At 33.1% G+C, this 14,116-nt stretch overlaps 1 protein-coding gene, 1 long non-coding RNA gene and 1 other non-coding gene across 3 annotated transcripts; 1 reads left to right on the forward strand and 2 right to left on the reverse strand.

Moving 5' to 3' along the window:
- Positions 1-5,821: 5,821 nt before the first annotated feature.
- On the reverse strand, positions 5,822-5,895 carry TRNAN-GUU (transfer RNA asparagine (anticodon GUU)). The gene has a single exon. It is a non-coding gene; the product is annotated as a tRNA-Asn (tRNA).
- Positions 5,896-6,546: 651 nt separating this feature from the next.
- LOC142640644 (uncharacterized) lies at positions 6,547-7,723 on the forward strand. Its single transcript, XR_012845216.1, has 2 exons — positions 6,547-6,687; positions 7,227-7,723. It is a non-coding gene; the product is annotated as an uncharacterized LOC142640644 (long non-coding RNA).
- A 1,437-nt stretch (positions 7,724-9,160) lies between these two features.
- On the reverse strand, positions 9,161-11,518 carry LOC142640643 (autophagy-related protein 8C-like). Its single transcript, XM_075814824.1, has 6 exons — positions 11,408-11,518; positions 11,246-11,293; positions 10,551-10,606; positions 10,413-10,465; positions 9,542-9,660; positions 9,161-9,458 (listed from the first exon to the last, which is right to left on the reverse strand). The coding sequence occupies exons 2-6, from the start codon at positions 11,280-11,282 to the stop codon at positions 9,364-9,366; spliced, it is 360 nt and encodes a 119-aa protein (XP_075670939.1). The 5' UTR covers positions 11,283-11,293; positions 11,408-11,518; the 3' UTR covers positions 9,161-9,363.
- Between the last annotated feature and the right edge of the window lie 2,598 nt (positions 11,519-14,116).

Below are 14,116 nucleotides of genomic sequence, written 5' to 3' on the forward strand. Positions count from 1 at the left end.
ACCGTTGTATTGTCTTTTTGTACATGTTTATTTCAACATGTTGCACTTGCTGAATCATGTGAACTTGAGCTTTTTGGATTCTCAACTTTAGCATTATTGGGCTCTTAATTCTTGAGACCAATGTCACTCACTAGACACATTTGGTTACCATTGCTGAATGCTTTTAATTTAGTATATCTGAAATATTATTTTGATATCTCTAAATGCACACAAATCATTACTTCACAAAACACATTACCCTAACTTTACGGGGTGCATTATAATATTTAGTTGAACATGTTATTTTAACCTTGTTGAGTGTTTCATGATCTCACTGAATATCAATCTTGTATTGTTGCATTGTTAAAAGCAGACACATATGTAGACCTAACTTGTAACCATTGGGCATCTCTACCCGATAAATTTCACTATTGTTAGTGTAGACACTCGATTTTGCACCCATGATTTAATCAAGGAGAATGACTCGAATGAACATTCATGTACCAAAAAAAAAAACCATTCATGCATCATTCTATTCTTGCATTTCGTGCATCATTTTGTTCTTGCATTGCATACATCATTTTGTCTTTGCATTACATGCATCATGTCATTCATTACATATCATGAAAATGATCTTGAAATTCTAACGGTCACAATGGTGTTTCCGGTTTCCAAATCGAACCATCGGATCGAAAGATATCGCATCATCAAGTTTGCACAATCCATATGCATTATGTCTAGGAAGAGTCGACCACACACGATTAATTTAAATTAATTTTGATTGGTCAAGCAATTAAAATTAATTAAATAATTTTGTGATTGGTTGATAGTTAGTATTTAAAATAGAGATGCATGCATAGGAATAAAAGGGAGGATTTAATAACAATAAAATTGTGGATAATCTGAACTTTATCAAGATCTATTTTAAGGGATTTATGCACAAGATAATGGGTCAAAATAATTGATTCAAGATAATTGTTCTTAAAAAGCCTAAATTATCCAAAAAAGAGATTAAAAAAAAAATCATAGAGGGATGATGAAAATGCGTCTAGGTATAAGGATCGGCCAAAAAACTCTAGAAAGAGAATCCAATTGGCACCCGAACATGAAAGTGCGTTCAGCATCCAAGGGCCAATTTGGCACTTTTGGAGTGCTGAACAAAACTTTGAAAGTGCTAAATAGCCATCATATGGGCTTTGGCCCAACAGCCTTCGAGTGACGATAATGCACACCATTTTCGACATTTTCACAAAAAGATGCATCCAGATTCAAACCCTAGTCGTCCATACCTATTTTGTAGGGATTTATGATCTCTATAAATAGAAATTGAACCTCATAATTCAACACCTTTTTTTTTACGCTCTAAGATGCATACATTTTGAGACTAAAAGAGTGTTGATATTCTTTAATCCTCTCTGAGATTTGCTACAAGAATTAGAGTTTTTAGGTTTCAAAAAAAACTGAATAAGTTTCTTTGAACCCTAAAACATCCTCTCAAGTAAAAGAGTGCTCATGGAAGAGGTTGCTTTCTAACCCTTCTTCTTACGCTTTTCTTATTATGATGATGCATGCTTTCTTGTTTTAAATATTCATATTTTGATTTGTTAATTTAGATTATCAAAGTATGCTCTTGATTCTTTCATTGTTACTATAATCTGTTTCTTAGTTTTAGAGATCTGCATATACTAAACTAATTTTTCTTCAAAATAAAAACGGATCTACATCTTTTTAGATGTACATCTTAATTTTTCTTCAAAATAAAATGGATTTACATCTTCCTTAGATGTAGATCTAAATTTTTCTCAAAATAAAAATGGATTTTGTATTTTTTGGATACAGATTTGATTGTTTTTAAAGCAAGCAGATTTTTGAAATAAAGAAATATATCGTGAATTGTTGTTGTGTTGTTTGTTTTGTTTGAGTCATGCAGCATGAAATTATGTTATGAATGAGATTCTCTCCATAAAAAACATATCTTTTTCAAATACAAAAACGGATTTGATTTTTCTATTATAAAAACAATTTTTTTTATCATCACCAAAACAAATCTAATCTTTTACAAAACTCGAAACCACTTTTTTTATCCCTTAAAAAATAGATCTGAATTTTTTCTTCAAAAATCTTTTACACATACAAAAACAGATTTGATTTTTCAAAATCAATTTTTTCTAAACATTAAAATAAATCTGAATTTTCTAAACAAAAGAGGATGCATTCATAAATGGTTTTATGTAATTAATTTATTTCACATGTTCAACATATCATACATAACATACATAAAATAATACATTGGTCACAAGAGTCTGGAAGACTAGACTCTGTCTCAGTGGAATGGGTGCCTAACACCTTCCCATTCCGTAATCTAGTCTCCAGATTTAGATTTTTAGTTAAGTAGACTTAGCTTTATCTTTATTTATTTTGGGTAAATTGTAACTAGGACCCAAAGCCATGTAAATTTCAAATTTTCGTACTTGTATTTTTATTTATTCAATCAATGAATGGAACATTCAATCATAAAATTTTGTATTTAGTTTTTCTTATTTTTTGTACAAAAAAACAAAAATTAGTGGCGACTCCATACCACTTACCCAAAAAGAGAAGTGCTCTAAAAGGTACCCGAATCTCTTTTTTGAGGGACACCGTCTCTCACAGTTAGACTATTTTGCAACCTTTAAACAACTCATAATATCACCACTAGATGTCTTTAATTATCATTGGATATTTCACATTTGTAATTGTATTACTATTAGAAGTTGTTTAGCTTTACTTAGACATCACTGTAGTATGTCTCAACTAATTAACATCAGTGTCGTTGGCAATGGCAGCGCCACCTTATGGCCAGGGTGGTCTGACCTGAAAAAAAAAAAAAAAAATCATATATAATAATTTAAAATTTTATATTTATTTACCTTTAAAAAAAAATTGGGATTACCTTGAATTTTTTTATGCCAATAAAATTAAATTTCGGTCCATAATTTGAGCAACTTAACAATATATTGGAGTCTTTCAAGCAAAAAGGCAAAACTCAAAAAAAAAATTAACTAAAATCTGAAAAAAAAAAAAATTATAATAAAACTATTACAAGCTGGGCAGTGGCTTGATTCCTTCAACTAAACACACTGTCCAATACAACACAATTTTCAACCTTTTATTATTTTTTATTACAGTATTATTTTTCCTCACCAAATATATATTACTTGCTTCTCATTTTTAATTATTTTTTCTTGTTTATTCTTAACCACACACATCTTTTGTCTCCTCGATTTTTACACTTCATACTTTTAAATTTTATCACATTTTCATCTACACTTTTACATCTACGTTTTGACTTTCTCTTTGTTCGTAACTTCTGTGTCTTCTACCAGTACCAGTGCAGCAGTGTCTCTTCTCAAGTTTTGAGTCTCAAATTTCTCAATACGATTTTTTTTAGCTGTACAGGTATCTTTGTTCATTGCTTTTCTTTTCTTTTCTTTTTTTTCCCTTTTGAGGTTTTTTGGTTTACAGAATGCACAATTGTTTTGGTTTTAAGAATTTTTTAAGCACAAACTTCATGCCGGCCGAATCTTGAATTTTGGCCGATATTTACCGAAACACCCCGAAACACCTAAAATAGACCGGAATGACCCGAAATTTTTTCAGAAGTGGAATAAGGTGGGTTACTGTTCTGGTTTGTTTACCGGCACGGTATTTTCCGGTCGTTATGGCTAGAATGGAATGGAATTAATAACATTGAATCAAACATAATTAGCTAAAGGCTAAAAAGAAATAAGATTGTGCTATATATGCTTCTTAAAGAACACCTTGAACAAAATTCCTGGAGCCGCCACTGGTTGTTGGGTGCCTTGCGAGGTCGCTGTTGGATACTCTTTTCTGAACTACTTCTTATCTCATATGGTGTTGTTGGATACCTTTTGACACTGCTGAAGCACCTCATAACTATCCTTAACATTGATGTATGCTCTATGATCTAACTACCCCATGATCAAGGGAAAACTATTTCTCTCTCTATTGCAAATTTCCATATCATGTTTTATCTTAACTTACATACTAATCACACTAATTTATTGTTAAAGGGGAAGCACAATGGTACCAACTGATGGATGACCCATTGGCATCAATTTTGGACTCAACCACTCTCACAAACTCGATTCTAATTATCATTGACACGTAGTTTTAGATGTTCCTATTTGAAAAAGCAACTGTTCTAAATTAAAAAGGAAAAAGGTGGGGAAACAAAAGCAACAACACAATGAGAAAATTAAAGCAACAATACTTTTTTCAATTTTAACAAAATTTAGAAACGGGTTTAAAAGAAAAGAACAATTGAAACCAGGAAGAGTTTATTTAATTTAATTTATATTTAGATGTTCAAAATTTAGAAATGGCCGGGTTTGAAAGAAGAAGAAGAATTACTTAAGAATTTTTTTGCCTCTTTATTGTACGGTTTTATATATATATATATATATATATATATAATGGATATTAAAAAAAAGCTAAAATTATAAATTATCATGTTTATATTATTTTACTTGCTAAACACATTAATTTGTTGTTAAAGGGAAAGCACACTGATAACAACTAAAGGGTGACCCAAGTCTAACTACGTATTTATGTATTGAACCACGACACATATTTGAATAAATCAACAAAACAAAAACAAAAATCGTAACAAAATGACATGGAATTGGGAGGGGGGAGAAGAAATAAGAAGAAAAAAAATTATGTCATAGGCCTATAACTAGTGTTGAACTCCCCTCCCCCTCCGACTCACACCATGTACTCTTAGATGTTCTTTCTAAATTGAAAAGGGAAATGTTGGAAACAACATTGGCAATAGTAACTTTTCAATGTTAACAAAATTTGAAACAAGTTATTCATTCAAAATAAGAAATTGAAACGGGTTAAAAAAAAAAATACCACATGGAGGAATATTGTATGTAATTATTACACATAATACCAACTTCCCCCCTCCTTCCTCTCTCTCACCCCATAATGCACTCTTAGATGTTCTTATTTTGAAAAAAACACAATTCTAAATTGAATAAAAGAAAAATGAAAATTAAAAAATATGGCAAACATCACTTTTCATTTTTAAAAACATTTAGAAATGGGGTTGGAAGGAGAAGAAGGGAGTTTACTATAGAAAGTAGAAAGAGGTTTTATCTTTAATTTTTTTTAAAAAATCTTTAATGTAGTAGGCTCAGATGTTTTTGTTTTTTTAAGCTAAAGTTGAGATTCTAAAAATTTAAAGTTATGAATGAATGTACACTTCAGAAGGGAGATTCACAAGTATAGGTGCTTGTGGAGTGTGAGGGGCAAGGACCGGGGTTCAAGTTTCTAGGAGGGAGCTTCACACACATATACACTTAGATTAGGCTAGAGTAGAATTCTATCTTGTATATATATATAATAAAAAAAAAATACTAAAGAAGAAGAAAAAATAAATAAAAACCTAAGTTATAAATGAATATACACTTTAGATGTTCTCAAGAGGAAGAAAAAATAAAAATATAAGCCTAAAGTATAAAAATATAAGCCTAAAGTTATAAATTAATGTACACTTCAAATAAAATAGAGCAAAATATAAATAAAAAGAGTGACCAAAAATAAAAATAAAAGAGAGAATTTTAAAAATAACTAAAGAGGAAGAAAAAAAATAAAAACCTAAGCTATAAATGAATGTACACTTTAGATGTTCTCAAGAGCAAGAAAAAATAAAAATAAAAGCCTAAATTAATGTACACTTTTAAATAAAATAGAACAAAATATAAATAAAGGAGTGAGCAAAAATAAGAGCAAAATATAAATTAATGTACACTTCAACTAAAAGAGAAAAAAACAACGCTAGAAGGAGGGCTTGAACCTCCGACCTTGTGGTTAACAGCCACACGCTCTAACCAACTGAGCTATTCCAGCTTTGTTACTCTCTAATTTGTTTAAATATTATAAATCATTAAATTGTAATCAAGGGAGTATCCAGAGTCGCCTGATTCACATTCGTATGATTCATAGAGTCGTATCCACGGCAAATACGACATCTGCACCAAGGGAATATAGGACATAATATTCATCCGCAGTTTGCTTTTTTGCAAATATGTGGAGATATTATCATGGGCTTTGAAAAGTTTTACTCCGCTAGCTTGTGCTGTAAACATATCATCCATGCAAAAAAAAAAAATTAAAAAAACGCAAGATTGGTATGGAAGAAAAGTACCATAAATGGCTTACAATGTGGGAAAGTGCAAGAACCTCATGCCTAAAATGGTATGAAAATTTGAAAATAGCACAGATTCACGTCACCTTGCAGAGATAGAATGTAAAAGAGCGTGGCACAATCATTTTCATAACAAATTACAGACTTGTTATTTATTATTACTAATTCAATAATTGATACCATTGACATTACTTTACTTTATTACCCATATATTAAATGTAAAATTCGTTGTCAAAAAATTATGGTACGAGCGTGCGTAAGAAGGTAAAAAGGAAAGTGACCAACCACCTAGGCTACATCTGCTCACACCACCTTCAGTTAACTTCAATACTCCTTAGCAATAAAAATAATAAATAGAAACTCCTCCTAATCCTCTTTGGACGTTATTTATTACTATCACAAGTTCAAACTGCAACCACCCACACCCACACCTACTCTCTCTCTCTCTCAAATTTCTCTGGGCCCTGCGCCTCTCACTAGCCTTCAACATCAAGGTACTCAATTCTCATCCTCTCTCGCTACGAGGTACTCATGTGTTTGTGTGTATGTGTGAGGGAGAAAATCTTAATCTTGAAATTGATTATCAGGAGCCTAATAGATCCGTTTTATGCGAAATTGATTCTTATTACAATAATATAAGAAAGTAGTCATATTTCTCTAATTTAATTCTCTGCACAGATTATTTGATTTGTCAAAATAGTGGGAAAACAAAGCATTGCTTGCCTGGTGAATTTCGTATATCTTATATGAATTAGGTACATTGTTTCTCTGATTGGAATGTGACTCCCACTTGATTTGATTAATCTCTATTCTTTATTTCTATGCTTGATCTAGGGGGCTTTCTTTTTAAATATTTTAGTCAAGATCTTGCTCTCTGATCCATAGGTTAGGCATCGTCTATCCAAGAGTTCATACTAAGAAACCGGTTTTCCCCCAGAACCAGAAACACATACCTACTATACTCTATACATGGTTAATTGAATAATGGTTTTCATAAAATCTAAATGGGTCTGTGTCTTTGAGCAAAATTCAGATACCATGGGAAGTAAGGCACCAGGCTGGGGTGAGCAATGGAGCGCAGAAGGTTATGGTGGCAATGATGATGATGACAAGCTCATGAACAAGGTAGGAAACAGCAGTGGCAGCAAGATGGGAGATGTGAAAGCAGCAGCATCAGCAGGACTCGGCAAGGCCAAGGCAGCTGCATCAGTGAGCGCCCAAAAGGTTAAGAGCGGAACCTCGGTGGGAATCAAATGGGTCAAGAATCAGTACCAGAAAAAGGTCTCTAAATGAACAAAGATTTGCTCCTTTGATTGGATGAACGAAAATTTGTATTTGTTCCAAAAAAATAACCAAGAACATTTTACATGAAACTTTATACATACAAGGTGGACAATGTGAACAGCTCTCTTTGTTGGCTTGGTAGTCACTTGCTCACTTTTCTTATCCCCAGCCCGAAGGTGGACAATTTGATTTAGTTTTGCTGTTCCTCACCCTCTATAATATATTAATATTGTTGTGCTTTATGATGTACATTCTGAAGATTTTGTAAAATCCTTTTAGTGACATAATGCCATGGCAGTGCTACAAGCTCTACCATAGTAGCAGATAGCTCCCACGGGACAGCGATGGCAGAATTAAGATTATGATCTCAGTTTCGACTCAAAATTTCAATCGCAGATGACTATTTCTGTCTCCCAGAACTGTCTGTATAACAGCCGAGTCTATAAATTTATTGGAACTTTTCGTAATAATCTCGCAGGAAAATACTTTTTAGTTTTTAATAGAAAGGGCTACCGTTAAACCATAGAAAAATAGAAAACAATACACATTACAACACCTCTAAAACACGAGACAATCACTAAATTAAGAATTGTTGTCAAATCCTCTAGGGGGTCTGGGAAGACAGATTTTGCAATAGTAAAGCAACTACGTTTGGCAAGTACATTTGCTTCTCACGCAAAGTGTGAAGACAGATTTTGCAATTGTAAAACAACCACGCTTGACAAGTACATTTGCTTCTCACGCAAATCTGCTTCCCACGCAAGCCAATTATGCAGAGGACCAGGCCTTCACCAGCCAAGTAAGTCTAGGGACACATCCTAGTTCACGATAAATATATTTGCACATCTATTTGCTTCCCAACGCAAACCAATTATGCAAGAATCAACCTTCATCAACCGAGTAAGTCTCGGTACACATTCAAGTTATCATGTATCAAGTACATGTATTCACTCTCTTACATAGGAGTGAACCGCATACTCCCCACAAGTGAGAGTGATGATACATGTATTAGTATCACCTCCAAGTATTCACTCCAAGTATTCACTCTTTCACATGGGAGTGAACCCCACACTCCCCACAAGTAAGAGTGTTGATACATATATTAATATCACCTCCAAATAGACATGCAAATCCACATGTTTAAGTGTGAAGTTGTAACTTTTTTATTCAGCAAGTACTCATGGTAGTCCCATGTATAATTGCTTAAAATCCATTCCCAGGATAACTCTGAAGCATATTGTGAAGTTGAGTGTGGCTGTGTCAATAGGCAGACTAGTCACTGACCACAGCTTGTAAAATTATATCATTAGATGTGCCATTATTTATTAACGATGCCAATAACAATGTCTGCACCAGGTCCAACTTCTAAAACTATTATCTCAGACTAGACGACTAGATGGAGGCCATCCTTTACCAGTGGCGCTCAAGAAACCAGTCCATGTGCCATTATCATCCCTGTTTTGCCTTTCAACCCTCCGCTTCTATCAATTGATTCAATACCTCCTCCCACGTCCCTTTTTTTTTCCCACATACCCACCGGCGTTGAGCTTATGCCAACCCCAGACCTCTAAAATACAGAGTCAAGCGCGCACACATCCATAGCGCTGCACAAACAATTCATTTACTTAAAATAGTCATTCACCCTAATCATAAAAGAGGTAGTCAAACTGGCAAAAGTAGACATTGATCCAAACCATCTGGAATTTAAAAAGAACATAATACTAAACAGTTGACGAACTAAAAAATATAGTAATTGATCCAAACCATAGTGTACTGCTGAGAACATCAATCTAATGAACTACAGAGAATTTACATCTAATCTAATTCCATCATTTTCTTAGTTTTATTTGCAACTCTTATTCACATAGATGCAGCTTAATCACGATTCAGCAAATCCCAAAGGTGTTCTCGCCACTGTAGGTCATATACAGGAAACCATCATCTTCCTTATTTTCCTCATAAATTGCAGACATCATAGCCGCTGCAATAAAAAACCAATACTCCAAATCATAAAAGTGAAAAGGGAGTGCAAATTTGAAAACAAAAATATAGTGACTATCTTACCAGTGGGTGGTAGAATGTTCTTGACAAAAATGAATATAGCCTTCTCAGGACTTAACTTGATCCTCTTCCGAACCACATACACAAACTGGCCAACAGTCAAATCAGCAGGAACCAGATACCTACATTCATCCCAATGGGGCACATTTAATTTCAGATCCAGTAAAAAGAATGGAAAGACCTGGAGAATGAACACAAAATGTATTAACATAACCTTCCAAATCCACTCTGATAAATGAGAACTAAACTGCAACCTAGGAAATGGTTTTTTTTTTTTATAATTAAACCCATGACCTTACCCTTCACCATTTCTTAAGAGGGGAGATCATTGGCCTAAACTATGAAATGGTTACATGTGACTACTCTAGGAAACTCTTAAAACATATTAAAAACATATTAAAAACACACACACGCACACACACACACATACATATATATGAGAGAGAGAGAGAGAGAGAACAAATACCCATTTAACAAATAAAACTCAGAGATGTAAGCAGATAATAGCATCAACAAAATGCATATTTAACTTGGTTTTTGTAAACCTAGAAGCTGTTACAAGTCTTAAATCAAAAATTCTAACTTTGATAACAAAATGATTCTTCAAGATGTTCCATTAAAACAGATAATAATAACAATGAATTGCTTTAATTTCCTCTAGTGTCCAAAACAGAACTCGGCAAATGGATCCATAGATTACAAAAAAAAAAAAAAAAAAAAATCCATAGATTACATACAGTCCCAAAAGAAATCACATCAAAAGGCAAAAATTGCAATCAAACATAACATAATATTACAAATATTATGATTCCACAACATATCAAAATATTACAAATATATGGAAGTTGTAAAAAAATGGCATAGAAGAACTGACTTCTTCTTATCAATGTCAGGCACATCACTCTTTTCAGCCCTCTCTACAATCACCTACACCAGGCAACCATTTATGTTAGAATCAAAACTAAAACTAAAACACACACACACACACACACACACAAAACAACAATCATACTGGAATTCTATCTGGGTACTTCTCTCTGATGCGTGCAGCTTCAGCCTGCCTCCTCTCTGACATATAGAAGAACACAAACATTAACACATAGACCATAGTAGAATTATACACATAAGCCTATATATAGAAACATACAATGCATATAAATATAAACACAATGTGTATGTGTAAATATATATTAAGTGTATATGCCTAAGGTTCTTAACACTCCAATTGATTACAGTAAGCATAACAAGATGGCTAAATACCTATACAATAATTTACCAATTGCAAAATAAGCAATTATACAAAAAAAATTTACATAAAAGTACAATAGAACATCATAATTACCAAACCCATTTACATTAACCTACAAAAATTAAATTTTTTATTAAAAAAAAAAAAAAAAAAAAAAAAAAAAAAAAAAAACTAGACCAAAAATAGAAATTTCCAAAATCCCCATTAGGGTTGCCAAAAAAGCTAATCAAAATAAAAAAATTCTGAACCTAACAAAGCGTGACTCAAATTTGAGAATTGCCTTTTAAGGAAGAGAGAGAGAAAATATGAAAATTTTCTAGGAATCTAAATCAGAGATCCTACCGCCGCCGAAAATCTAGCCCAAAATATTAAAAATCTAGGGTTCCTCCACATGATCAAACGCATATATCTCCAATAAAAAATAATGAATAAAATCAATACAAAAAAAAAGCACGAACCAAGTGGGTGTTCCATCTTAAAGGAACTCTTGGCCATGGCGACAAATTCTGCAACCAAAAAGAAATTGTAAATTAGGGTTTGTCAGTTTGATATCAATGAAGCAATCGATCAAATCAGATTTTAAAAAGCCAAAGAAAAAATAAAATAAAATAATTTTGTACCAAATTGGGGGGGGGAGAGAGAGAGAGAGAGATTGATTGAGTTGAGATCCCAAAAAGAGGGGCGAAAATACGAGAAAACGAGCAAAGGACAAATTGACCTGAACAGGAAGCCAAGGGAATTCCGTTAATATATACGGTTCGTTTATAGAAGGGCTCTTAAACTTTGTCGTTTTGATTTTTTAATATAAGTTTTTTTTTTTTTTTAAATATGGTGTTTTTTTTTTTTTTTTTTTACAAAAATTTTGGTTTGACTTAACTTCTTTTTTTTTTTTTCCCCATTTCTTTAGCCACAATTGGCTAGTGATTTTTTTTTTTATCGAATTATTATTGGCCAAATCAGTAAATATTGAATTATATATATCTATATATTATAATTCCATAATTGGGTGAGGGATAATTTAATACCTTAAATATCTCATTGGATAATATCAAAATGTGACAATTAATTGATATTACAATTTGTAACCCTAAAAAAAAAAAAAAAATCAGGAATGTTGTTTCTTTAATTTTTAAATGATTAAACTTGTCAACTTTTGAAGCCTACACCACAATTATTTGAATCACGATGTTAATTTGCAGTCATTTTTTTTTTTAATTGTTCATTTGCATTCATCTTGGTTGTTAACCAAATATGATAACTTTTTTTTATGAGACAATATGATAATTTTTTTTTTTATAAAAACAAATATGATAACCTTGATTGCGTGTATGATATGGAATCTAAAATTATGCCAATTTTCCTCTTTCTCTTTATCTTTACATTAAAAATAATTATAAAAATATTTTTTTTCCTTTTATTTTTTTCCATCCGACCCTTTCTCCCTATTTCATCTAATTATCGTTTTGAAATTTGGACCGGACCGGACCGTACGATCTGACCGAAAAAATCGCGAACCTCTCATTTCTATGGTTTTTTTAACCTTAAGAACCGTCTATACAAAAAAAAAAAAAAGCAAGGACCCATGCGAACCCCGATTGGACCTCACAGTTTTGAGAATTGTGAACGATTCTCACAGGTCCCTTTTTTAGGAAAAAAATTATAGCATTCGCCCAACAAATTTGAATAAAAAAGGTGAAATCGAGAGGGAAAAAAATCATGTTAGCCCTCCCATTTTCTTCTCCTCCTTCTTGGCAACACTTTTCCTAGCAGTCATGTCTATTTCTTGTTTTTTGTTTCAGCTACATACCCAGTTTTTTCTTCCTCTTCTTTTAGCTCATTTCTTCCTTCTTCTTCTTTCAGCTTCTTGTCATTTCCGACTTCTTCTCCCAGCTTCATTTGCTTTTTTTTTTTTTTTTTTTTTTTTCTATTTGTGAACTAGCTAGACACGTGAGTTGAGCATTGGAAACTAAGTCTAAGACTTTATTTCTTACAAAGTCTTTAGCCCCACATGGGGTACTTGTATGAGTTGTAAAATCATGTCATAATTTTTTGTCCTACAAATTGATGCTTTTAATTTTTTATAAATGGTTAATATTATTATTGGATAATATGCAAATTGATGCTTTTAATATATTTTTTTTAAATGGTTATTATTATTATTGGATAAATATTTAGGGCTGAGATTGATATATTAGACATTAACTAAAACTAGCTTGTAACCTCATGCATGTGTATGGATACACTTTGTAGAGATGAAGGGCCTAGATAAGGATATTGAGCCGTGGGTCGCGCCCAAGGACGTCAGATAACCTGAGGATAGATAAGTACTAGAGAAGTCAGATAGATTTTTGAGCTGAGGAAGAGATTGAGTCACAATGAACAACTGATGTTGTCTGAGGAGCAACCCCTCCTCAGCTAGTAGAGTAGAGGCCTGAAATTTGACCACCCATCAAGCACTAGGTAGCAGGTAGCTGTGCTTGGGAGAATAAGCATTAGAAAGAGATGAGTCAACAAGAAATTAAGAAATATCTTGGAAGAAAGCTGCAATCACTGCATCGAATGCTCTGCATCTAACCTCCTGGTAGCACTAATGTAGAAGTGATACTTGAACAGTAGTTTCCAGCCTTACAATCACCCACAAAGACTTTAGGAAGGTGCTGATGGGACAAGTATCAAGAAGATTAGCAATCCGATTTACACATGGAAGGCTGGGATGAAAGAAGAGAAAAACATATAAAAGGGAAGAACTTCATGACAAAGAGGGGCATTTGAGATTGAGAGAGAGAAAAACACTGTGTAACTAAGAACTTGAACATTTGTATAAGTCCAAGAGAAATATATAAGAACATACCTTCCTCGGACCTAACTGATGAGCATTTTTCTTTGTCCAAACTGTTTAACTAGCCTATCACCTAACTTACTGAACATTCAGTATCAGGTCTACTCTAATAAATTCATTGTTTTGGGCTTATTGGGCCATTGCCTAACTCGTTTGGGCTGTGGATTGAATCTGGTCCTTACAATTGGCGCCATCTGTGGGGACTAAACATTCTTGAGCTTGTTCCACCATGGTGGGTTCAGGACCAAACTGTGAAGAATTTGTAGGATCCCAATGTCGAGATCATTTTCTTAATCTTGAACGAAGAAGAGATCGTGTAGTTAGTGTACAAACGACTTATACCAGTAGGAGTCATTCCAAGAGTGGGAGCCGTGTGTCTCATGGAGAAGATACCAGAAACCTGCAGCTAGAGATAAATCATTTACGAAGAAAGCTGCGTTGTAAGCAAAGGAGATGGACTCAATCTTGGGGTCTCAGTCTGATGATGATG

The sequence above is a fragment of the Castanea sativa genome, chromosome 6 (genome assembly GCF_040712315.1).
Source record: "Castanea sativa cultivar Marrone di Chiusa Pesio chromosome 6, ASM4071231v1".
In the NCBI taxonomy this organism is placed as follows: Eukaryota; Viridiplantae; Streptophyta; class Magnoliopsida; order Fagales; family Fagaceae; genus Castanea; species Castanea sativa.